We start from the raw sequence: 25,413 nt of genomic DNA, 5'->3' as shown, positions 1-25,413 counted from the left end.
CTCTTTTAAGAGCATGTCATTTGTTAGAAGGTTCTATAGAAAGGTTTGATTGATTAATATCCGATCATTACTTTTATGACCAAATGCCTGCAAAACTGCAGATGTTCCCATCTGCCCTTTGCGTTTAGTGCTACTTAACAAACGTGTAATAAATGTTGAGAAGACGTTGTAAATGTGGTGTGCAAGATATTTTTTTTTATACATTAACAAAAATCACTTAAATCTCTGCTGTTTTATTAATTTACCACTAAAATGAAACATCAGATAATGAACTAGTCAATCCACATACACACAGTATTTCCAAAGGTCAACCTTGGATCAGATGATTCAATCGAAGCCGATGTTGCCCCCCCCCCCCCCCCCCCCCCCCCCCCCCGTGGAAAGTCCAGATCAAAAGGCAGCTTATTGTAGGGAGGAACAAATGTCTGTAATGTGAATACTGATATTAAAACCTATTTAGGCCCAAATTAAATGAGCCGATGCAATATCTCGAGGACCAAATAGAGCTCAAATAGAAACACTTCCGTGAAATTAGCTCTGTTGGGGTCATAAATACAAATACCAGTCCAAAAAAAGTGACGCTAGGTAGCAGCTTGTGTCTTTTTGGCGAGGAACTGCTGAATGTCTCTTTGCAGCTGCTCGTTGCGTCTCTGCGCCTCGTCTCGGCTGCGCTCAGCATTTCTCAGGCAGATCTCCAGCGCTGCCGCTCGCCGGCGTTCCGCCTCCAGGGCGGACTGGAGCTCCGCCACTGTGGCCTTCAGCTCCTTGTTCTCCTGCTGCAGACTGCAGGAGACAGGCCAGCAACACCGAGGAATTAGACATGAGGTTAAAGAAACTGTATTATTTGGAAACTATCCATGGCATATACTAGGTCATCGTTTAAAAATAAACGTAATAAATCTCAAAAAGATGTCACTGTCACTAAATTGCTTGCGAGCAGTAACATCTGTTTTCAATCTGAATCAGCTTGTTTTAAAGTGTTCCCGGCAAGTGAGTAAGAGAAACGCCACATGTTGTCAAGCCAAGTTCCACTTTGTTTCACTGCAATATTGGTGTTTGAATTAATGAATGAATTCTCCACTTTGGGTCTTGTATAAAGCCCCATTCAGTTACTAAAATGTTGAAATCCTGAAGCTGTGACATAATAATTCCTGTAAAGCCACCGGACATCACTGGACCCCGGAACCACTGGTCCATTCTGGTGAGCTCACCTGTCTGCGAGCGGCTGGCCGTCGGTCACCTGCTCGGCCGGGCCGCCGACCTGCTCGTCGGACCCCGTCGAGCCGCCCACATTCCTCTGGTGACACAGCACGCGGGCGGGCTGGACCCCGGCGTCGGGTTTTGGGGGGCCGTCGGTCGGGGGACCCGCGTTGTCCCTCCCTCGCCGGGCTGCCGGCGCCTTGTCTTCTCCTCCCTTGTCGCTCACCTGAGACGCGCCGAACAATGAGCCCGAGCTCCGCAGGTCCAGGATCTTAAAAATGTCCTCGGACAATGTCCCGCTCTTCTCTTCCACGCTCTCGTGCATGTGACTCCAGCGGTTGAGAGCCTCGGCCTTGGCGGCCATGCCCGTGAGGGGGCAGTTGAAGGTGGGGAGGGTCTGGGTGCGTTTGCGGGAGCTTCCCGTCCAGTCGTCTGCCGAAGTGGAGCGAGGCTCCTGGCACGTGTTTTGGGGGCTGCAGTCTCCTCTGTTTGGACCCGGGCTGTCGATGTCCTCCTCCTCCTCTGGAGACTCGGACAGCGACGCGTCCCCCATCTGAGACAAATTAGGAAAATACAAGTAGAAATGCATGAGTGCAGATTTTATTCTAGAGTCAGAAGGATGAACTGGAGGACGAAATAAAGCTCTGCTTAAGAGCGAACCATTGACTGAGTATCGAAAATATGAACTATATATGAGCATATTTCATTATTTATTACTGAACGACGTCATCACCGAAAGTAATGGTTCCTGATTGTTATTGCAACGATGATTTATTTATTACAAAATGTAAACCAGACGTTGGTGTTTCATTTTAACCTCTTCACTTTTTTTTTTCTTTTACAAAATCCCTTCCCTTCATTTGGGATATTCTGTGTTATTTTTGTTTCATTGTGACGTTCAAAAACAGCCCAAAGGGGCCCTAAACGCGTGGTCGCACCTCTGAGGACTCCCAGCCCACGAAACTGCGCGGAGCGTTCTTCTGGCTTTCGGTCTTCTTGGCGGGAGGGGAGGGAAGGACGTCTTTGGAGAGAGGAAACAGAGTCTCGTGCTTTCTGATCATCACGGTCATCAGCTTCTGGATCTGAGGAGTGGCTGCAGAGGAAAACAAACACAAACGTGAAAAGATTACCATCAAAAACTCTTCTAATTGGGTTCATATGCAAACTCTAAATTCACTTTATTGAAATCTTCTAGGTTGACATTTACTCCCTGATAATATTTTGTTCTCTTATACACACACATAGTTTTTTCCAGATGAGCAATAAAGAAAAATGCATTATTTAATAAGTCTGCTCTGTACCCGATCATCAGACTCATTCATATGGTTTCAAAATGGACCTGGACACAGCTGCGTTCAGGGCGTTCTCACCCTTCATCACAGATATGGGGTCTTCTATCTGAGGCTTGAGCAGGTTGATCCCCATCACGGTGGCCAGGTTCTCCACGTTCATCTTATTCACCTGGGAGTGCTGCTGCACCTCAAACAAAAACCTGCCAAGCAGAAAGATGTGTTTTGGTTCTGGGACACAAGTCGGAGGATGGAAACTGATCTCAGTACTCTGCTGTTTTTTTAACCAGTTAAACTTAAGATCTGGTTAACGGGCGGCCCCATAACGCCGCGTGTCCCGTCGCCTACTCACCGGCAAACATAACTGAGAAGGTTGTAGTGGATTCTGGGGAGGAGAGCGATTTGACTGTGCAACTTTTCCCAACCCTGTGAGGACACACGAGCAAGAGACTGAAGGACGCGAGGACACACAACAGCACAGGACCTCTCCCATGGGCAGAATGCAGGCACATAGCCTTTTCCACTTGGATGAGCGCACCTGTGTGCTGCTGAAGTCCAGCGGGTTGGTGCAGTCCAGGAAGTCCTGGTACTGGTTCCATGGCACCACGGGCTGAGGGAGCTCACGGAGGTACAGCTTGAGCAGCGACGCCACCGTGTGGACGTCCGTGTCCCTGCGGGGGCAAAGCCACAGTTAACCTCGGATGGAACCTGTGTTACAGCACTGGAGCGTGTGTTTGGTAAGAAATACACTGGCATCTCATTTGCTTGATGGCATCTTTGTTAATGACAGCATTGACCTGGCTAAAGGGAATTAGCTCCCCCCCAAAATCCGGGAAATAAATCTACTTTATTTTTTTCTGTGTAGCTGAATGATGGAGACAAAATGTCTACCTCCTCTTCGGGCATAAATAAACAACGTGGCACTCTGCTTGTGCTCAAAGCGTCAGTTTGATGTCCAAACTATTTTCTTTCCAAGCAAACATCACGATTATCCAAATCATGTAAGCTGGTTGTGATCTTGAGATTTTGTTTCGACATTTTCATCACCACAAGCCAACAAACACATCTCCAAGACCTGCTGTTTTAGTTTGGATATTGTGTATTTTGTATTGATTGCATGCTTTAAGAGTTGCCTTAAAAACTCTTTCCATGTCTACAGATAAACAAAAATAAGTCATTGGGGTTGTAGCATCAACAAAGTCCTCCAGGACTTCGTTGTTCTTGGAAATTGATGGTCTTTTGGGCCTCTCTTTGTATATTTAGCTGGTGCAGGAGGCTTGGCTTCACTTTTTTTTAAATTTATACTAAGGGAATTAAAAGCTTGGTCTAAAAGTTGCCATAAAGCATGTAATAGTAGCCCTGCTCTTTGACTCTGCTCACACTCAAGGCAACCAAGAGTGCTCTGTCAGAGGAGCTTGTGATGTTGAGAAATACAGGCTTCCTCCTGTGTGCCGGCTACAACAGGATGTGGTATCGCCTTCACTTCAGACACAAATGTTTTCAACGTTCTGCATCTCTTTCATCCTTGATTTCTCAGAAAGAAAGCTCGTGCTAAACGATTGAGGTAAGGATGGTTTCTCTCCTTGTATAGCAGTGATCTGCTTGAAGTTCTCCACCCTTCAGACCACCTGGGTTTCAAAAGGGCTGAAAGGGATTTCCAAGGATATTTTAGGCCTTGCTTGGCTGCTTTTTTTTTTTTTTAAACACACGCCCCTTTTCTTAAAGACATGAGACATACATCTGCACAATGCAACTTCATCTGAATAATAAATGGTTCTTTTGAGAGGGAAAGACGGGTTCCCTACTTGGGGAAAGAGGGTCTCTCTCCTGCATCAAAAGCGTCTCTGAACTGTTTGACAGCGTTGTCCTGACCCGGGAGACGAAAGATGCCCTCTTCGTCCAGGCCGTTCTCTTTGATGAACTCCACACACTTCTGCACCAGGATCGGCACCATTTGAGGCCCGAACCGTTGCTCATATGTTACCGTGTCCATGAGAGCTTTTCCAAACACTGCAAGGGACAAATCAATAAGGCGTAACGGATCGGACCAGTAATGTCCAGAAAGTATAATGAAAAAAAACATGAACACCATTTTAGCTTTTTATGTGGTCTTTGCAGTAATTGTAGGGTGGTACTTGATGATTCTCTCGCTAACAGTTAAAGCTAAAGAATGAACGTTCATATTCAGTTTATAGACATGTGAGGGATATTCATCAAACTATAAGGGACAAAAGTGAATAAATGCACTCCCAAAAAAGTGGCTGCAGTGCTATAGGTGACAACATAAGGTTGTACTGAACCTCCACTCGTTGGTACTCCAACGACTTTGCGCAGGGCGCGGACCCATTCCTCCATGTCACTCTGGGAGTTTGCCATGAAGACATAGGGACATCGCTCCCTGTCTTTAGTCGTACCTGTGAAATGACGGGTATTGTTGGTAAAAGAAAACCTTCAGTGGGACAGTCAGAACATGTAAAAGTCTATTTAAATATTTCCACTAAAGATCGAGATGGCTCTCAGCAACTTTTCGTTATTTTACTTTGACTTTTTGAGACGGATATCACAAAGGGACATGTGACCTGAATTTAAAATAGTTATTAGTGGTGCACAGGAAATGTAGAAGGACAGGGTTTTTTTTTTCTGTTCCCAAACATATGCACTACTGATAAGTCACACATACTGTAGCGTGAAGGGACGTAGTCGATGTGCAGAGTAGAATGAAGTAGAATTACTGACTCACTCTGTAAGTTACTCAACTATATATTTCAATGAGCGCATTTACAATATAAGACACAATCACATATCATTACATAACATTACATTTACATTTTGCTGATGCTTTTATCCAAAGCGACTTACAATAAGTTATACCTGATTAAAGGTCTGCTTTCAAGCAATGTTACCAAGATAGTTTGCATTCCATTGGTAGAAGTATTTTTTTTACAAGCCGAAACACATTGCATTCATTGTTGATGGATGTCTTTCTAAAGGGCCTTTTTGGCCCTTTTCATAGGTCGATAACATGCTTACGTGGTATGATCTCAAACAGGTACTTCCCGGGGTCATCCGAGTTGGGCGGGATGTCGTTAACTTTACTGAAGCGCAGCTGGATGACTCCCTGCAGAACAAAGACACGAGCACAAAGCCCAGAGAGCAAAGCCTGTTAGTGTGACGTCCAAGCACTGGTATTCATGCAACGTTGTCCTAAAATACCCTGATATTAATGTTTGACTTATCAGACCTACCACAGAGTCCATGCGGCCTGTGTCTTTTTAAGGTGTCAGCAGGTATCTCCGGCACAATTTCATTTTGTGTGGCAACGTTGCACGAGAAGGGCTTTCGAAGATGTACAACCTTTCTGAAACATCTATTTGTAGGACTTCCCTGTTTACTACACAGCATGTAGAGTACGTAATGTATATTCTCCACTTGGCCACATCTGCAACCCATTTCCTCTTTCTTCCCTCACTGTCCCACACGTATCCTTCTATTTTATAACCCAACAAAGAAACCACTCTTTGACCTCAGCGGATGGTCATTGAGATTCATTTGTTTGCACAACGAAATAAAGCAGCACAAACAGAACCGTGGAAGAAAAGAAGTAAATTGTACTGGGGTGATTTAAAAAAACAACCTTCTGAGATCTTAGGAGGAATCTCAATGCATTAAACACTGTCAGCCGAAACAAAAAAGGTTGTATAATTAACAACAGAATACAACATGAATGCAAAAGTATACAGAAAAATATAAATAATATGAATAAGAATAAATGTGCCTCCACTTTTTGGTTTCTGAATGCGATTTATGTTTTATGTATTTTTTAATTTTCATAATTTCCACTCTCCCTTCCTGTTTCACCATCACTCATTTTGACACAGGAAGTAAAGAGAAAAAAAAAACATAAAATGTAAGAAGAGGGGTGAACGTAAGTCCACTTTCTAAAGTAAACCAGTGGATTAACAGTATACAAAACAAAACAGTATTTTAGCAGCAGCAGGCTTTGAGGCTTCGAGCAGCATTTGTATTGTTTGCAGGAAGTGAGTCACCCAGTTTGAGTATTTGTGGTCCTGACTGGAAAATATAAATTACACATTTCTTATCAGCCTATAAATCAGCCTATAAACTGTATAAATTGAAAAGCATTATTCATAATCATTTTGATCACAGTCCCATTCTCAAATATGAGAGTTATTGCAGCATTTCCATGCTGATTTCTGCATGAATTGTGTGTGATGCCAACAAAGGACCCGAAGAAAAGCGCGTGACATCATCCATGAAAGCACCAGCACGGGCTGAAATGGACTCAAATCGAGGGGGGGGGGTCTCACCTGCACGGTGGTTTCCTTGTCATCTTTGTGGTAGGTCAGAGTGCTCCCTCTCAGCACAAAGTAACGCTGCTGCCAGTTCTTCACCAAAGACCGTTGTTGTTTCTTGAGCCAGCCGGCCTTCAGGGCCCTCTCCATGGACCTGGGGGAGCGCGGTGAGCCCGGACCAGGGCCTCCCTCTCCGGGTATCACGCTCCTGGATCGTGCTGCCGAAAACACCACAAGGAAGGGTGTGGGTGAAAGTGTTGTGAACAACAAAATACGCAGACTCACTGTGCCACAGCTACACGCTACAAAAAAAACCCCCATCAGCGCTCTGCTGAGCTGGAGGACTTCCTCTTTTTGATATGAACACGCATCCGCCTATTAAGTTAGAGACTCACTCTAGTTCATTTCTGCTTCCCGCAGTCTCGGGCTGAGAGGAAACGGCTCTTTTCAACTGACCACGTTCCTTGTGGACGTTGCAAAAAAATGCAGCTGGGGTGGCCTCTGCACAAGTAAACACGGCGGGTTCCGGAGGAGTCCGGCCCGTCGGACATCAGCTAGAAAGCCTCGGACGTCCTGTTCTGCATTTGACTGTGGTGACAATGGCGGCCAAAATTGGCCACGAAAGGGATGTTTTAATGGACTGATGAGAGAACAAAAAGGCCGAGGTCTGCGTGGCCCAGAGAGGACACAGTCAGGTGGAGGCGGACTGAGCGCTGCAGAGGTGGCCGGATGGCGGGTGCAACCCACAGCCTGGGGTCGCTCTTAGATTTCGCTGTGTCTTGATGAGCGAGATGACAGCGCGTGCAGAGAAGAAGCAGGGGGCCGCGCCGGGACAAACAGGAAGCTGCCGCTTCGGCGGCGGCCTCCACCTAGAGGCTTTTAGACGAGTCCATTGGTCTCATTTTAATAGCATCACGCTCGCTTGATGGGTGGAAAGTCAACGCGCTGTTGAGGAAACCCTGAGGCCACACACAACGTGAGACCACACCCACAGCCGACAAACACACGGCTGTTTCAAACCGTCCCAGAACACCACCACCAAGTGGCACCCGGGGCCCCCCCTCACTGAGTCAAGTGCGAGATTCTCTGCATCAAGATGGGTACAAGGGAGAGGGGTCTTATGTTGGGGCGACAGCTGTCATGCAGTCAGGTTTCAGGGCCAAATATTCGCCTGGTGGAATTCACATGATCACACAAAATAGTTAATTGATAATAGGATCAAGATTGGGCCGTAATTCCAAACAGATCGTGAGCGAGACATCATTTATATTCAAAGGAAGTTAGGATTACAATTTGACATTTTATGATATATTTTATTTGCTTTCTTGCTGATCGTTAGGAAGTCACGTTTGCGTGTTAGCGTGTTAGCGTGTTAGCGTGCTAGTTTAGCTTAGCATAAAGAATGGAAACGGGGAAACAAGTAACAAAAATCCACAATGTATCTATCTGTTTTGAGTCTCTTTGTTAAGCTTCTGAATTTAACTTCTTATTTAGCTCACATGCACAAAGGTTGGTTCACTCTCGAAAACTTCCAAAATGTACTTTACTTCTGAGTGAAAAACAGCGGATGAGCAACTTTAAAGCACCAAGAAGAGTGAGGTCAGCTGACACTGACTGGTTTGTGGTTGTCCTTTCCACGTCTCGCTGAAGTGCAAGATGCAGTGCGACTTTGCACAAGCATCCATCACTCCCACGTCACACGCACTCCTACACATGTGGGTACAGTTACACACAAACAGATACGACGTCACAGCTCTGCAAAAGCTGAGCTGCTGCTTCAGTTTCCTGTTGAAAAACGCTCCGGTAAATAGTTATATAACCTGTCACTGTAATGGCCCACGTCACCAAGGCTAAAGAAGCACGTGGGGGGGGTCCACCAGCTTTTAGGAGGTCATGCTTCATACGTGGCGATAGTATCGGCCGATCGACACCAAAGCAGAGAAAACAACTGCGGCAGGTACTTCCCTCCACGGTGCCCAACCACCGGTGACATTGACGAGTTGTCAGAGTTGAAAAGAGCAACGCTGCAGTGAACAGCAGCAGAGCGCTCAGCCCATCACTGCCGTGCGCACGTTACACAACTGTTGTGCCATCCAAACCAGAGCGGTTTACGATCTACCCAGATCTGTGGTCAGCACTGTGGGAGTCAGTCTAGACGGCTGTACGGTTGCTTAGAAATAAGTTAATACTTCATCTCTGGCCTCAGTCCCCCCACCGCCCCCCCCCCCCCCCCCGTCACCCTCACCCCCACCCACATAGTGTTCTCACTTCTGAAAATACACAATACAGTGATTTACCAAGGTGCTCTCTCTGTGTCATCCATAACGTATTCTCCAATGCGTGGTCTTCTAAAGAAGAACCAGACCTTACAGCCCCAACATTGTACTTCGCTTGGGTCATATTTCTGGACGTCATTGGCCAAAGAAAAAAATTGCATGAATGTCGAGCATTGCCATACTTCCCCCTCATAGCAAAGCGCTTTACATTTTTAGACCTCAAGACATGCTTTAAAGTAGCGTAATATAGAATGTAAACATTGTAAAAGGAGATGACAGTGATTCGTGTAAAGACAATTGCTGCAATAACCCACTGGTTACCAAACCACTACCCGACATGCTGAAACACAATTGACAATTAAAGTACAGATTGTGTCACTATTCCGTTTCCTTACTGTAATAAAACATCACTTCTCACCCCAACAGCACCATCCAACCTCCGTTAATGCGACCATGAATTTCTATGCAAAAGCTAATAACGTCCCTGATGAAGAGGAAACCCTGCTTTGTTGCTGAGGTGTTTTCCCTCTGGTTCGACGGAGCTAAAAGAACCGTTAAAAAGTGTCCAAAGCCAATACGAGTGGAAGCACAGCATCCAGTCTGCTTACCTACGCGACCCGAGTCAGCCTTGAAGGTGCTGAAGTCCCAGTTGCGAGGAAGCTTCAGAGACATTGTCCCCCTTCTCACGCCAGAGGTCAAGGGTCTGAGTTCACGAATACAGCCCACCGGAGCACATTCACACACAGAATCGATACACACTCCGACCACACAGTAACACAAACGAGGTATGGCAGGGTCACACACTTCCTACTTCCTGTGTTAATCTTTCTTCTTCTTTTTCTGTTTCAGCCCTTGTGAACGCGTGCCCTCGCGTTGCTTTTTACTTCCACGTTCATTCTCGTTCTGATATTTTTCTGCATAAGTGGCTTCCAAGTGGATTCTCTAGAGAGCGGCACGGTTATGTAACACTAGTGGGACATTTCCGAGTGACTAAAGTTTGCTGGTGTAGTTAAATAAAAATTAAAAAACACCTTTTTTTTAAAGGAAGTGGTTGAGTGTCACTTCACGGCTCAGGGTGCCATGCGACTTCAGCACAGAGGGAGGATTTACACAAGAGGATTTACACAAGTGCATCTTAAGGTCGAAGCTTCAGGCACCATCGACTGACCTTCGAACACTGGTTGCAATGTTTCCCCAGTTGGGGGGGGGGGTCAACAAAATGGATGGTCAAAATGGGGAAGAAGACAAAGAGGGAGGAAACCTGTCACAGATTCGCATAGTTTTAAATTTTAAATTTTATTTGAACTAAAACGAAGCACATTTCAGCATCAAAGAGTACAACTTTTCTCTAGACAAGTGTACAACTCAACACAAACCATTGCACAGTTTAAGAACAACATACTGAAATTATACAGCTTTATAAAGAGAATCTATAACCACAAAATGAAATGTCCACAAAAGGGGAGCCTACAGCATGTAGGCCAGTCGCAACTCCCATACATTCCTTTCAGAGGCTCCTGGTGGACAGGACTCACTGCAGCTAAGTGGCACTGCGTCGATTGCGTGGCATGGTGTTCCCTAAATGCCATCAAACGTAAAACAAACTTTTTTTTCTCCCCCTTTTCGACAACAAGTAAATATGTTAATATCTTGATGTGTGCTCGCACATCTTAGGAGGGGGGGGGGAACAGGAATGTATCAAACATCTCCGCTCGGATGCAGCATCAGCGTCACCCTGCATCCGCCGACACCAGGAGCTGCAGCCCTCTCTAGTGGCCGGCCGGACCAGCGCAGAGGAACAGGCAGTACAGAGCCGCAGGGGTCTCAAAAAAAAAAAAAAAAAAAAAAAAAAAGACACCACGGGAGGCAGTGGTGCTGGAGAAATAGAAGATAACTACGAATGCAGAGTCCTCACGTTGGTGTGTGGATCCTCAAAAGGAAAATACTAAAGGAACACTCAAGATTATTCTTAACATCTTAAATATACAATATAGTGATTTTGAAAAGATTCAACAGTAGATAAAATAAATACTTTAAGAAGTTAAGCGTAAGACAGGTTTGTTATAAATAGGAATAGAGTTAGACATTCAAATAGGGGCAGAAATCAAAAATACACGTCTGGTTTGGCATGTTGAAGAATTATCCATTTTTTCCTGTACAAAACATTGGCTGCCTTTTCTTAAAAATACATTATTGGGACAGGAGGTGGTAAGAAGAAACTTGATGGAGCACATTTTTTCCCAAACTGGACACAGATGAAGGTTGTTTCGTAGGATGACCATTTAGGGACCTGGATACTGATCACATTCCTGCTACACGGATGACTGTAAGGTTGTTTATATTGCTCCTCTAACATTTAGCACAGAAGTAGTTCTATTGGGGTACCGTCTATGCTCTGATTCAATGAAGAAGAAAAAAAATGTGATGAATGTTCATGAACATGATTGACAGCCTGAGGCGATTAGTTGGTGAGCTAATAGAGACTATGACCCACATACACATACACTGCTGCTTGCAGCACCGTTTCTACACACCTTTACGTGTCTTTAAGTACAATCAGAGATATTTCAGACTCGTGTGACACACAGGACCTCAAACAACGTCAGCAGGGTGGTAAAACCAGTCAACTGGTGTCCCTATGGTGAACATAACTACACAATTGTTTGAAATTAACATAACACTGGAGAATCTTTAATAGTTTACCACTAAACAAATGAAGCAAACAAACATTTGCCATTGGTATGAATATCTTACTGTAAAACCTCTTAAGCTGCCGGCTGTTGCTGTATATGTATATATGTGTGTTTTTATATATATTGTGTGTATATATATATATACACACAGCAGCTGGGAACTGGACATCACACGCAGGAGACCAGCTGTAACACACGGGGGGCAACGCAACCAGTGACAGACAGAAGAACTGTGCATATCCGTCTTTCTGCGCCGAAGCGTAACCATGACAACAGAGAGAAGCAACATAGAAAGCATTATTGTGCCTTACTTGTACTGTCCAGTCTCAATAAACGTCTCAAACAGAAGCCCCACTGCGACAATCACATCAACTTACAACGCGTAAAACCTAAACCAGATCCTTGTTAGGTAAGTGTTAACGAGTCAGTTAAACAAGAAAGAAAGAAAATAACTACGCTTTTTTTCTGGCTTTACAATGAAATGGCAACCAGGTGTGGGAAGAATGTGACTTTCTCTCAAGAGAACTCTCTCGAAAGGGAAGGGATTTTGGCCCCTATGATCATCGCCCACTTACAGCAGAAAACCATCAAAGCGTTGTGTCTTTTGATAAGACTCGATACTCGGATGTCAATGAACTGGCTGAGCAGAGAGGCCTTTTTTTTTTAAATGATGAACAGCAGCAACACAGATAGACACAAAAATGCAAGCGGCAGATGGCAAAGATGAATTCGGTCTAAAACAGACAAAACATCAAAGTTATAAGAAAAACCAAATATAAAATTCATCAATGTATAAATAGAAACAATCACCACACAGAATTTAAACTAAAACCGGGGAGGAGGTGATAAAACAGTGCGTAACAGTGAGTCGAGAGCAGTGCATTAAAACTAAAAACTTAATCAAAAAGTACAATAGAATGTGAACACACATTAATATGTGAACATATAGAGGACATCTTGAATACAGCTGAAAGTGTACAGCTGAGCAACACTTTCTCCAACAGTGTGAATAGATACAGGTTGGCGATAATGGAAATGTAACGTAATTCACTAACTCAACCCGAAAACACTGGAACATTATTCACAGACTGCTAAAACACAAACACACTGGACTCTCAGACCCAAAACAAATGGAATGACCCGGGGCCGTGGTTGGGGTTGTTTTTTTTGGAGCTTTCTTCGGATCGGTTTTCGCTCACACAAGAGCCCCGACAGTCTCTCAGAGCTCCGGAGCTGCGTGGGACCCTCGGGTGCTGGGGGAGGGGTGGGGGGGGCGCTCTAGACCCCGGCAGCCTCCTCCAGCGCTGGCAGCAGGCCCTTCTCCGTCAGGTGAGTCTTCAGGGAGTTGAAGATGTGGAGCTGCTGGTCGATACGCAGGGCCAGGAGCTGCTGGATCACCTTGCTGGGGTTCGGGCCCCTGAGAAGAAGGAGGCATTTCTGTCTGAACCATGCAGAGCGTACGGAGGGCACTGGGACCTGCACGCTTTGGCTTTATCGTGGTACTGATTGAGCACATGTCTGTAGTGACTAAATATACATTTATAAATCCCCTGTTCTCACTTTCACAATCAACCGGAAGAATAAAAAAAAAATACAATAAAGAGAAGACCGTAGTGATTTCAACCACCAAAAAAAAGAAAATCATAGTCTGCAAGAACAGAGAAGCTGCTTTCGTCTTGTGTGAAATCAAGAGGCCAAAATTACCACCAGCTTTGATGATAAAATCTTCCCATTTTATCACCATAAAACACTAATTAAGATATGAAAAATGTAAAGTGTGTTTACCTGATGAAGCTGGCAATGTAGACATTAACAAAGGTTGCCATGAGGTACTGGCAGTCGAATCGGTCCATGATGCCACCATGACCCGGGATAGTGTTGGCGAAATCCTGAACGCACAAATAAAATATATCAGATATTGAGTTTCATAAACATACATTAACAGATGCCATTTAATAACATTTGCTAATAAAGTACAGAATATTTCTATATTCAGCACAAAAAAATATAAAACTATCTACACTTTTGTTAGCAGCACTTCACACAGGAGACTATGCCAATGTTTTTTTCAATAATATTATAATAAGTAGCATGTACAGGGGTCGGTCTTCCCTACCTTGATCTTAAAGGCTCTTTTAAAGCCACTGGCAAAGAATCCCCCAAAAGGTCCCACAATGGAGGCGAAGGAGGAGAGCGCAATGCTGTGGATCTGGAACGGATAGAGACGCACGGTGCTCTGTGGAGACAACGAGGAGACGTGTGACCATAACGGGTAAAAGCAGTCAACTAGCGTTATGGACGGATTCAGAGCGCTTTCCTAACGCCACATCTTCACGCATTCCTTTCCTTTTTAAGTCGGTTGGTTGTCAATGTGACAGCTAAAACTACTGCTTGCTTTAATATATCAAGTCAGGCATTGTTAACCTGTGAGGATGCTACAAAAATACACTGTGCCATGAAAATGTTAAACTCCTCTGTCATATTTAGGTATAAATAGTTCCTCCTTTCCCATTAGTTTGCATGTGAGCCTCACCCAGCCAGTGAAAGACTCCAGCACGGCGGGCAGAGCGTAGTCCTGAAGCTGGAAGAGATCCGACGGCTCACAGTCCACCTGGAAGCTGTTGGAGTCGTTGTTGAATTCCACCGGGCACACAAAGTAGCGGTAGCCGGCCAGCAGGTAGGAGAACTGGGAGGGGAACAGGGACCAGTTACCCAGTTACCATTTCTAATGCTCACGGTTCACGGGCATGAAAACACTCAACGGTACTTTTATGTGACAAATGTGTACCACAAAAGAAATATTTTTGAAATATGAAGTGAAGGAATACCGTCTTCCTTCTTACCATAATGCCAAACACGATAGTGGAGAACAATCCTCCGATGAAGCCCTCCCAAGTCTTCTTGGGTGAGAGCTGCAGAGGACACACACACACACAGGGTGGATACCAAGCCAACATGTCATCAGTGGACAACACAACCCATTTGAGGTTGTGACATAATCTAATACCCAGAACTCTTGAACCCTGATTGTGTTTGTCCTGGAAACACAATTAAACCGGAGAGGCGAAGCAATTCAATATATTGGAAGAAACGACCAAATGTAATTGGTCCATTTTACAAAGCTAGAAATAACAGAGATACAACAAACCTTGATGAGAGGGGTGCGGCCGAAGAAGAAACCAAACATGTAGGCCATAATGTCATTACAGATCACGCAGGAAATTGGCACAATGAACCTGTTCAGATGGGAAGAGTTTACAGGAGATTCATATGTGAGACGTACTGAAAATATTTCAACTGGAGAATTAAACTGACTGAAGGTAATCCTCCAAATAAAAAAAAAAAATCACACTAAATATACAAAGCAAATAGCACTGTTTTCTTACCAGATCATCCCCTCAAACAGATTGTGAATGATAAGGTGAGACTGAGTCACCACAATCAGCAGAGTCACATGGGTCCAACCAAACTGGGGACAAAAGAACGCGATTAGCCAGGTGTGTTTACTCCAAGATACGTTCACACGTGCTTTAGAGAGGCGGACTGTTAATTTGATTTTTCGATTCTACATAGCTACTAACAGACAAACACCACCCAGGAACCTTGTGAACAGTGACAAATCAATAGCTTGATTATATTAATAATGTGGCCCTTCTCAATTGAAGGGGGAAATATTTGTGCATGTGTAGCTGTTAAAGTGTCATTGCTTGTCAAATCCTCCCAGGATCAATCATTTCTAAAGGTCGTCTTTCAGCATTTAAACATTTACCATTTCTGTTTGGAGCCATTTCTTGATCACGACAGTTATCCAATGAACACTCGCCGTCTTTCGAGTAACCAGGCAACGATCTTACTATTCAGACCACTTGAGTGATCGTGTGCCCCACATTTCCATTTCAGCGACCCGGACCCACTTCTTCATACACTTGAGGGGCCGTTTTGTTTTATTTCCACGGAGCCCCATCAATAACCCAGCAGCCTCGAGGGTGGAGGGTGACACTTACCATGTAGAACTGAAGGCGGTAGTGCTTCTTCACCAAGCTCAGCACAAACATGCAGAACCCTGCAACAACATGGCAAACACGCCATGAAATATTTAAAAAAATACAATAATCAGGGCTGAAATGTCTGGGAGAAGAGATTAATTGAGTCAGAAATCCGGTCATCTTTTGGTCAAACTTGACTAAATTTAGCTTGACCCACTTCAGACAAAGGCCTGAGTTAATGTGCCGTGAGGAGGTTTGTTGCAGCGTTTTGTACAGTACACAAGACTGAGGTGAGGAGACACAGAGGAGTGTGTGAAAACAAGAAGTGGGAGGAAAGTGGAAGGTTTAGTTGCAGCATCTAAAAACAAAAAAAGGAGAAGGCTCAAATACTGCAGTTTTGAGTACTTTCTGGGACAAAGCCTCTCTGGCTCAAAGAAGAGCGAGAGCACCAGGCCACCTCCGATCGAGGAGGCAACACATAGCAACAGTCAGGGTGCTTCCTTCCTCCCTACATCCTGTTTGCCATCAACCAGCAGTCTCTTTGCTGCCTGAAACCTGCAGCACAGGAAGTGGGACTCCTCCAGTGTGCATGGTGCCGTAAATAAGTACATAGACTAATGTATAAAAGTGGATGCGTTTGATATTCTGAATGTTAATATCCATTTTTTTAACAAACACAAGTAGGGTCCATTTTTTATATTGCCCCTTTATGTATAATTTTTTGGCCCGGGAAGACATTCACTGACCAGTAGATCACCCTGTGATAATGGAACGTTCTATTAGAAAGTAAGCTGCAACCAGCCTTTGTACCTGTGAGGTAGAGGGCAAAGGAGATGAATCGGTGGTATTTGCTGAGGATGCGAAGAGGCTCCTCCCTCTGCACCAGTGTGAAGAAGTAGTCGGTCACGGTCTCACCGTAGAAGAAGTAGTTCACACACAGCAGGAAGTACCTGTGGAGGGGGGGTAAATGTACGTATATGACCCCTTAATGACAGCAGATAATCAGACTGCGCATTCAGTATGCCTCCAGAAAACCAGTGAGGCCGTGTGGATATACTTTAAATCCACTCTGTGACAAAAGTGGGAAGGTCAAAGGTTGTCCGAGGTCAAATATATAACTACACAGAGGACAATTTAGATTTTTCCGGCTGATGGCATATTGAATGTCAGGATTCTTCTATCTAATCACACTATGTTGTACACCACTATCTCTAAAATCAAACCGCTCTGATGATTTCCAATAATTTAGCCTTTTCTATTGATTGGCTTAAAATCTACAACCTACTTAAAAACAGCCTGAAAACAAACCTCAGGAAGTCTGCAACAAAATCAAACATGAAAACAGTAAGAACAAAGCAAGTGAAGGTATTTGATGTTTTAACGACACCTCTGTCAAATGTGTTTGTTACAGTGTGTGTGTGTTACAGTGTGTGTGTGTTACAGTGTGTGTGAGTGTGCGCGGCCTCACCAGCTCAACGTCCTGAACCAGGGCAGGTGGTACGAGTGGTACACGCTGTATCCGATGGTGATGATCTCCTGGAAGCACTTAATCTGAACGATGAGGACCTGTGCAGAGAAACACTGTCACCGGGGGAGGAAACTACAGGAGCACCTCCAGGGGGAGGTGTGCGAGCGTACTGAATCCCGGTGTCCCAGTGACACTGAATGTTTGACAGGCCTATTTTTAGTGAATCCCAAGGTGACCGGAGCAGAAAATCCTGCATTCTATTAAAGAGCCTGAATCCCATTAATCCAAGAGAATATGGTTCAGTTGAGTGATGAAGTTCAACTAAAATGTCCATAATCCACCTGGATACAGTGTAAAACTCATTAAGGAAAATTATGTCTGCCTGTACATTCAATATGTGTAAATATATGACATTTTGGCATATTCAAATTGTTAGACACATTTCTCTGAACGACGACCTCCGGGGTGTCAGAGCCTTGGCACAGCATCATTCTGTGTTGGTACTACTCACAATCATCATCAGCACTATAGGCCCCAGGTAGATGATGAGAAAGAAGAAGGAGATCATGGCCAGTGTGAGGATACCTCGGACCCACCAGTTCCTCCATCTGAAGGAAACGCAGACAGAGGGGCTTCTTTTCATACATTACTGTAAACTGGAGATTACAATCAATCCCTTCAACCATCCAAAACAACAACATCAGCACACGGAAATAAAAATATTTTATACCGTATATCCTAATATTTCTCAGTGTTAATATTGAGCTTGTTTGCATATTACAATTCATTGGTACAATTGTAAACGTCGACTCTAGAGACAACTTTTATTACTGCAGACAAAACTGAGCAATGTCTTTGTTTCCCATCAACAGTGTCGGTACCTCGAGGAGAGTCCAGACAGGGCCTTGTTCAGAACCTCCGGGGTGTCATCACCTGGGGCCGGCACCTCTGGGACCTCAGAGTCCGCCTTGGCCTCGCCGTCTGACGCCACATCTTTTTCCACCTTCAGCTCGCTGTCAGAGCCCTGACAGACACACACACACACACACACACACACACACACACAAAGTAGTGAGGGGGCGGACAATTGGTCAAGATGTGTAGCTGTAGACAACATTGCAAAAAACACTGAGATGACATATTTTGTTCCATCTGGGATTCCAGTTTTACTGATATTCATATTCATAAATCTAAATCAGCATTGCCCAAAATGTTTTTTTCTTCAGTAACTACCCATTTTTACAGAATAAACAAACTTCAAGCAAAACAAGGCCTGTGCAGCTAAATTAATGTAAATAAAGCTGTCTCACAGTTGTGTGATTTTCTAGCTAGATCTCTCTCTCTCTCACACATATATATATTTATTAAGGCTGTCAACATAAATGCATTAACTATGCAATTAATATGGTGAAATTAAGGAAAAGTTGCATCTGCAAGATGAGTAAATGAGTGTAGTTTTGTAGTTTTTTTGAAAATAACATTAACAATTAAACAGTGACAGTACTCATTACCTTTAAGATTTAGTCTTTAGATGAAATACAAACATTCATTAAAAACAACATTGTAACAACAGAAACAAAAATATTTATTCTTTGCCATTAATCAAGATTAATACATTTCAAAATGTGCGATTAATTAGTTGATTTTTTTAAAAGTCTATCGACAGCCCTGAACAGAAATGTCATTGAAGCAACAGCAGCAGTGAGATTGCCGGTGTAGGAGTGAAGGTGTGGGCGGCGAAACGCTGCACCAAACCATCTCCTTCCATATTGTTGGTGCCCCAGAAGCATCTGTTTCTGACAGATCTCAAAAACACTAATCTCTGCGTCTCCATGGTAACGGACACAATCACAGGAGGCGGCGGATACGCGCGGTGACCGCTCGTCCAATAAATACTGTTTTCTTCAGGTCAGTTTGTCCCTCGAACCTCCCTCCCCCCCACTCTGCTGCTGGGGACCAAATTAGGCTCGATCTCACCTCAAAATCACACAGCGGGTCTCACCCCAGTCGCACCCTTTAACCATTAGACCATCTCATGGCCCTCTGGATCAACTCGGCTAAATTAATCCAAAACTGCAAACTATATGAAACGCTCCTACAAGAGACTGTCGATAGTTTAATGAATGCACAAGCAAGCACAAGCAGACATTCACATGCAGGCCTACTTTCCGCCTACTGGTTTCTATGGAGACGATTTCCGTCACTCAGGATGCTTGAGTTAAAAATAGGCCCTTGCTTCACATAAACGCTCCTCCCCTTTCAACACTGACTGTCTCCTTTTTTCCTCCCCAAAAAAAGAAACTACACCTGCAAGCCGCGAAGGGTTAGTACATGAATGACTTCACAGCCAGCTTTACTGGGACTTTGAGATATGTTAACTTAAGATTGGGAAAAAGACGAGGTGTGTGATTCACTTCCTCGGCTGAGCTCATCAGACAGTAATATTTCCAAGCACATTAATAATAATAATAACAAATAATAATCTCTAGAGCTGCTCCTTTTAAGCTGATCAACCTTTTCTATTAACTTTTTAACTGGTTTTGATCACCATATTGTTGAAAGCAGGGTTGTCCAGAACAGCTGTAATGGAAATTCACTTTATCTTGGGGATGAGTGTTGAGACATATGCTGTCCTTACTCACCTTAATCTGCTTTACACTGGTATTAATGCTACATGCCAACGGTTTAGGATGATCTCCCAGATTAAGTCTACATGAATCGTTATAGTAGCTGCTTTTTTGAGATTTACATCCCAAACTGTAAAGTTACTTCAAAAAATACAAGATGGCCTTTCTTTATTTGTAGATACACAACTTAAACAAACCGCATCAGATAGAAGATATAAATGATGCCACTCATGAATTGCATTTCTCGTAATATTCCCAATGATGTTAGTTCCGAGGATGCCGTAAAGGTCTCGACCATTAAGCTGCTCTTCGATGATCAATAATCACGTCATACGGTCCGAACCCCACATGCATTACCACGCCCCTTTGTGGGCTACGGCTAGTCCCTGGGAACTACTTCGACACCCATGTTGACGTCACAGAACATGCTTTTTGTATTCCCCCTCAGTCAGTTTAAATACGTCACGATAATAAATATGTTGTAACGTTGCGTCTGAAGCAGTTGTTGTTGTTGTTATTGTAGCAAGCTAAGCTAAGCTAAGTTAATGCTACTCTGGTAGAGACGATGTCGGCGAGCCGTTGGCCGTCCACACGGTGCACGAGTTTTACCAGTTTAATTTAACGTTATATAACGTTATTTCACCTAAGGTAACGTTGTGGGGGTAAAAACAATGACGTTTGTTTAGTGCAAATATAGTCTTCAGCACGTGAGGCTTTTTCGAAGCGTCGTAGACTTGACGTCACACCGTGGCCAGCTGCAAAACATCTCACAAACGTAATGCAAATTGTTTAAAATTTATCGTCGATTTGGTTAGCATGACCTAAAATATATGCTCTCTTTTGTACAAGGAGAGCATTCTATACTATCGGCATACATACGATAAAGAAAGCAGCGGTTATATGGATAGAATTGTAACTTGTGCCTTTGGTTTGCCTGTGAGAGCCTAAAAGGAAGCCCGTGCCTAGCAAAGACCAATCAAGTTTAAACCCCGACGAGGGTGACGGGTGATTTGTACTGAGCGCCTTTCAGTTGTAACCGACTGCGCACAGATGAAAAGACACGTACAAAAAGACACCGCATCCAAATCCATCACGACTTTCCCTCCAGCTAACGTCACCCGGGGTGATGCGTTAGGACAGCTAACGTTAGCTAGCCTGAGCGTTAGCATCGCTCTCAAGTGACTGGAAGGACGGAGTGCTGGCGGGCGTTACCTTGTCCTCTGACGGCTGCTGCTGTAACGTGGGGTCGGTGTCTTTGGCTCCACGGTGCCTTAGATCCGTCATCTTAGCAAGGTCCTGTGTCTCCGAGACACTGGCTCGTTTTGGGGACGGGTCTTGTGTTGAGCTTGTGATTTGCACAGCAACACTTTTCACTCGATGTGACCAAAGTGCCGTCAAGTTCGGAGGAATAAAAGATTTATGCAACTTCCGGATTTCAAAATAATCTCCAACGGTAATCATATTGAGTCGGAAAAAGTCATGAAAAAAATATAAATATAATGGGTCAAAAAATGTTGTGAAAAAAAGTCAAACGATAATGTGTCGAAAAATGTCCCAATATATATATATATATATATTGGGTCAAAAATGCCATGAAAGAAATATAAAAATATTGGGTCAAAAATGTCATGAAAAAAAGTCTAAATATATTGTGTGGAGGAATATCATGAAAAAAAGAAAATGTATATTGGGTTGAAAATGTCATGAAAAATGTGTGGAAGAATGCAAAATATATTATATGCGATCGGATTTCTTAAATCAGTTATCAAAGGTATTTTCATACTTTGGCAGGCTACTCTGGGAACTCACATGTCTCAACATGTTTGTATTGCTGTAGGCTTTTCTTCTTCTAAATGTTTGTTGGTTCAATGTCATTTTGAATAAACTGCAAGATAAATAACAATATCATATTCTTGTTTGCTGTGTGGAAGTTTGTGAAGTGGCGATGCATGCTTTTATTCTGAAGTTACAACCGCCTACGTTACGATGAGAGTTCTATGATGTCACGGGATGAACGGGCTATATTCAAGACAAATATTTTGGGGGTGCAGATCATAAAAACAGACAACAAGCAACACTGCATCAGCTCTAACCATGTTTAGCCGTTCCTCCATTGCAACATAAAAGGGTGATGTTCTGATCCAGTGAGGCCGTCTGAAATGTTACTGTTGCTCTTGATGCACAAATGATCTCATATACATGACTGGCACTCACAATGTAAATATGAAGATCTAACATTTTCAACTTAACTTTTGTTCTTTTTGTTCATCAACGACAATACATTCAACAATTATATTTTATTATCAATTGTGCTTCTCTCTCTGTAGAAAATGTTGCCTGTGTCCATTTCCTTCAAAAATGGAAAGAAAACAGTACCTGAACATCTCAAAGGACCACAATTTCGAAATGCATATGGAATTATTTTTCACTGTAAGCTAACTAAATAGATAATAATAGAAGAGTTAAAAAAAAAGAATAGCTAAATATAAAACTAACTGTAATTTTCACCTTTAACACCAAGTGGCAGCAAAAGCTCACTCTAATTGTGCGTGTGTGTGTTTGTGTGTGTGCGTGTGTTTGTGTGTGTGTGTTTGTGTGTCAGCTCTGTGGCCTGACAGCAGCCAGCATTTATAAATACATAATGCCCCGCCGCTGTTGCAGCAGAAGTGAAAGAGGGGAGAGCTCTGCAGCCCAAATACAACAGTTCAATAGGATGTGACATCAAGCTGTGGGGTGTTCACTGTCTCTATTTGCAAATAAGTGATAAATGGCATGAACAGGCCTGATTACTGGAACGAGCACCGGTGGAAGAATGCATTGCCGATTTGGCCTGTGAACACAACTGGTGCGCTGGAACACAACTCAATCATGACTCAGCACAATGTGAAAACACTGAGTAAACCGCTGCAGGTGATGCTCAAAACATTCACTAATACTGATTACTGACTAACTAAAACGTCAAAATAAAGCTGTCGATAGGTATTGTTTGATTAGGCCATGCTGATTCCCTCTTCTGTTTTGTATTCATCTTTTTATATAGCAAATCTTTAATGTCTTTTTATTTTATGTTGGCTTTCTGTCAATATCAATGCCTTGCCTCTCTATTTCTTTCTATTTCCTCTGTGAAGAACTCTACGTTTACTTATGTTGAACCTGTTATATGAATGCTGTTGTATTATTCACAGGACAATACAGATTTTTTGTCACTATAGCTGTCATTTCTGTCTTTGTTGTTTTTAGTAATTACAACTGAACGTTGATATTAATGTCTAAACGGCTTCATTGATTTTCCCTCCTATTCTCTCACTATTCCTTCCTTAAAAATGAAAAACGTATCCGTCCTTCACGGACTTCTGCAATGATTAATTACAGACATGTTTCAAATCCAAAATCACATTCATTGGAGCCAACAAACGGTTTCATTACACTTCTTTTTGAATGTGTGTGATGTGCTCAGGTACTGTCAGACCTTAACATATACGACTCCTAAAACAATAATGGAGTCATGACTCGGCAGAAATCGTGACGGTAAGAACACGGGGACTTGGCTCAGGCGCCTGGCAACAAGAACACACTCTCATACCTGCACACCCACGGATTATGACTGCAGTGCTTTTGACTCCACTCCGTGGGGGCCCTTCCTCCTTGCTGCAGTGTGACGCCCTGGACGTTGCTCAGCACTGTTGCACGGCTCGCTGCACGTGTACACTGTGAAGACTCCTGTCTCATGCTGCAACTGTCCCCATCCCGCTCTGAGCGGCTGCTCTACTGTGTTGTGTGTGTGTGTGTTTCATGTCAGGCAGCCCACATGGTTGGTCTGGGACCCCTCAGCAGCTCCCCTCAGAACTGCAGGGCTCCGGGACATCTGCAATGCAGAAGTCTATATATAGCCGGGGAGTTATAGGAGAGAGAGAGAGAGAGAAAGAGAGGAGGGGGGGCTGAGGGGGAGAGACATGGAGACAAAGACAGACAGTGAGACAGGAGGGTGGAGGAAGGACAACACAGAAACAACAGACAAGGAGAGTGAGAACTAACCAGGCCGCAACTTTGTCAAAATGGCGAATGATTATTTCTATAATGGATGAAAGCTAAAATCCAAACACTTGGACACACTAGATCCGCTAAAGAAACCCAGAGAATCACAAAGCCAACCAAAGGCCCAGGAAGGATGTCCCCTACGTGCCGTTTCAAGGTTGTGAAGTGAGTTAACTCACTCGAAGGGTCTCGGAGGGTCTTGGAGGAGGAGGTTTGCAGTTCAATTATGAGTGCCCCCCCCCCCCCCCTCCACAACAATGGAATCCGCTGACGGCAGAGCTCGGCACTCACGCACAAATCAAGGACAACTCCACGGTCATTTTCAATAAACCTGCCCTCTGACTCGTCCCGTGTCGAGGATGAAAGAGGGAGCATCAGTCGCTCTCAGTCCGGCACGCGGCGCCGTAGGGACCTTTACACAACATGCTATGAAGTATTTATCTACGATTGTAGAAAAGTTATGACTTCAAAGAGATATTTGTTCTAGAGGCTGGTAGCAAAGCTGTACACAGCACCGTCTTTGATTGGAACGACGTGTCCTTTCTAGGGGGACACAGGGGGGAACAGGCTTGTTGTTTCAGGCAGTTGAATGGACTCCAAGCAAGAGAGAACTACCATCTTCAGATAGAAACCCACTGAAAGATGCAAATGTGCGGTTAAATTCAATACACAATCTTTATCTCTAACACGGCATTATGGAGATCTAACTTCTTATTGATTGCTGCACTTACAGAGAAAAAGGCATCGGCCTTTAAAGCATCACGTTGCATTTTCGCTTCTGCGAGACCCGAGCGGGCGCCTTTTCATTAAATACTTTAGCTCGAAATATTTGTCCTTGACACTTTTCAGACAGATTTATTGATTGTCTGTTAGTGCTGATAATGTTTTCGCCGCTGTGCTGGTGGGCCAGCATCGGGCTACTGTCATCCATATTGGCCATCCCCATCCTTCCCCTCTGGGTGCAGGCCGGCAGAAGCCGATAGCGACACCCGGCCGACATTATGCAGCTCCGCCCCCGCCAATAAAAAAAGGTGTTGACTTAAGCTTAAGCGCTCAGGACGCCGGCACATTGGTACTGGAAGTAGACGGTGAGTAGACGTAAGTAAATGGACAGCTTTAGGTGCTGGAAACATTTATATGTTACGGATGATTGATACATCAGCAAGCCTTCTCCATAGAGGCCTTCTCCATAGAGGCTTGTCACAGTAAAAGCACAGGGGTAAATGATAAAAGTAATGATGCAATCATTCGTATGCTGCATTAGTTTCAAGGTCCTGCTGTTGTGCAAGAATAAAACCTGCAAAAGAAGGTACAAACATTGAAAAGTAAAGCCGCTACATTTCTTAATTCATAAAAATCACTATAAATAATGTCTTTTACTGATATAAGGTTTTGTCCCATTATTGCCTTTCATTCAACTGCCTTTCACACATATTGCATGCTGGGAAGCTGCCTAATGCTTTGCCATGTGTAACCATGAAAAGAAAGGTCAGATCAGGCACAAATAGGTTGTGTTATCATTCATC

The 25,413-nt window shown here is 43.8% G+C and overlaps 2 protein-coding genes across 3 annotated transcripts; both read right to left on the bottom strand.

The window, feature by feature from the left end:
• Window positions 1-369: 369 nt before the first annotated feature.
• On the bottom strand, window positions 370-9,993 carry arhgap25 (Rho GTPase activating protein 25). 2 transcript variants are annotated; one of them, XM_037482063.2, is made up of 11 exons: window positions 9,687-9,993; window positions 6,818-7,020; window positions 5,520-5,607; window positions 4,790-4,903; window positions 4,295-4,499; window positions 3,028-3,160; window positions 2,842-2,915; window positions 2,571-2,692; window positions 2,139-2,293; window positions 1,212-1,753; window positions 370-783 (listed from the first exon to the last, which is right to left on the bottom strand). In XM_037482063.2, the coding sequence occupies exons 1-11, from the start codon at window positions 9,748-9,750 to the stop codon at window positions 582-584; spliced, it is 1,902 nt and encodes a 633-aa protein (XP_037337960.2). In that variant the 5' UTR covers window positions 9,751-9,993; the 3' UTR covers window positions 370-581. The 2 variants fall into 2 exon arrangements, with proteins under 2 accessions (XP_037337960.2, XP_037337959.2); XM_037482062.2 differs by lacking the exon at window positions 9,687-9,993 and adding an exon at window positions 7,198-7,323.
• Window positions 9,994-10,355: 362 nt separating this feature from the next.
• On the bottom strand, window positions 10,356-21,253 carry cds2 (CDP-diacylglycerol synthase (phosphatidate cytidylyltransferase) 2). The gene is made up of 13 exons (XM_037482064.2): window positions 21,065-21,253; window positions 18,107-18,249; window positions 17,737-17,833; window positions 17,226-17,323; window positions 16,568-16,707; window positions 15,776-15,834; window positions 15,158-15,240; window positions 14,920-15,007; window positions 14,615-14,683; window positions 14,305-14,457; window positions 13,888-14,007; window positions 13,557-13,660; window positions 10,356-13,188 (listed from the first exon to the last, which is right to left on the bottom strand). The coding sequence occupies exons 1-13, from the start codon at window positions 21,134-21,136 to the stop codon at window positions 13,050-13,052; spliced, it is 1,365 nt and encodes a 454-aa protein (XP_037337961.2). The 5' UTR covers window positions 21,137-21,253; the 3' UTR covers window positions 10,356-13,049.
• Between the last annotated feature and the right edge of the window lie 4,160 nt (window positions 21,254-25,413).

The sequence above is a fragment of the Pungitius pungitius genome, chromosome 5 (assembly GCF_949316345.1).
Source record: "Pungitius pungitius chromosome 5, fPunPun2.1, whole genome shotgun sequence".
Lineage (NCBI taxonomy): Eukaryota > Metazoa > Chordata > Actinopteri > Perciformes > Gasterosteidae > Pungitius > Pungitius pungitius.
This window is presented reverse-complemented; position numbering and strand designations above follow the sequence as displayed.

Coding starts and splice junctions, on each gene's coding strand:
- arhgap25 (XM_037482063.2), bottom strand. CDS start 9,750: ATGTCTCTGAAGCTTCCTCGCAACTGGGACTTCAGCACCTTCAAGGCT. Junction 3,161..4,294: donor GAGAGACCCTCTTTCCCCAA/GTAGGGAACCCG, acceptor TTGCCCCCGCAG/GGACACGGACGTCCACACGG. Junction 2,294..2,570: donor CCCCATATCTGTGATGAAGG/GTGAGAACGCCC, acceptor TTTCCTCTGCAG/CCACTCCTCAGATCCAGAAG.
- cds2 (XM_037482064.2), bottom strand. CDS start 21,136: ATGACGGATCTAAGGCACCGTGGAGCCAAAGACACCGACCCCACGTTA. Junction 14,458..14,614: donor CTATCGTGTTTGGCATTATG/GTAAGAAGGAAG, acceptor TTCCCCTCCCAG/TTCTCCTACCTGCTGGCCGG. Junction 14,008..14,304: donor TGGAGTCTTTCACTGGCTGG/GTGAGGCTCACA, acceptor TTGTCTCCACAG/AGCACCGTGCGTCTCTATCC.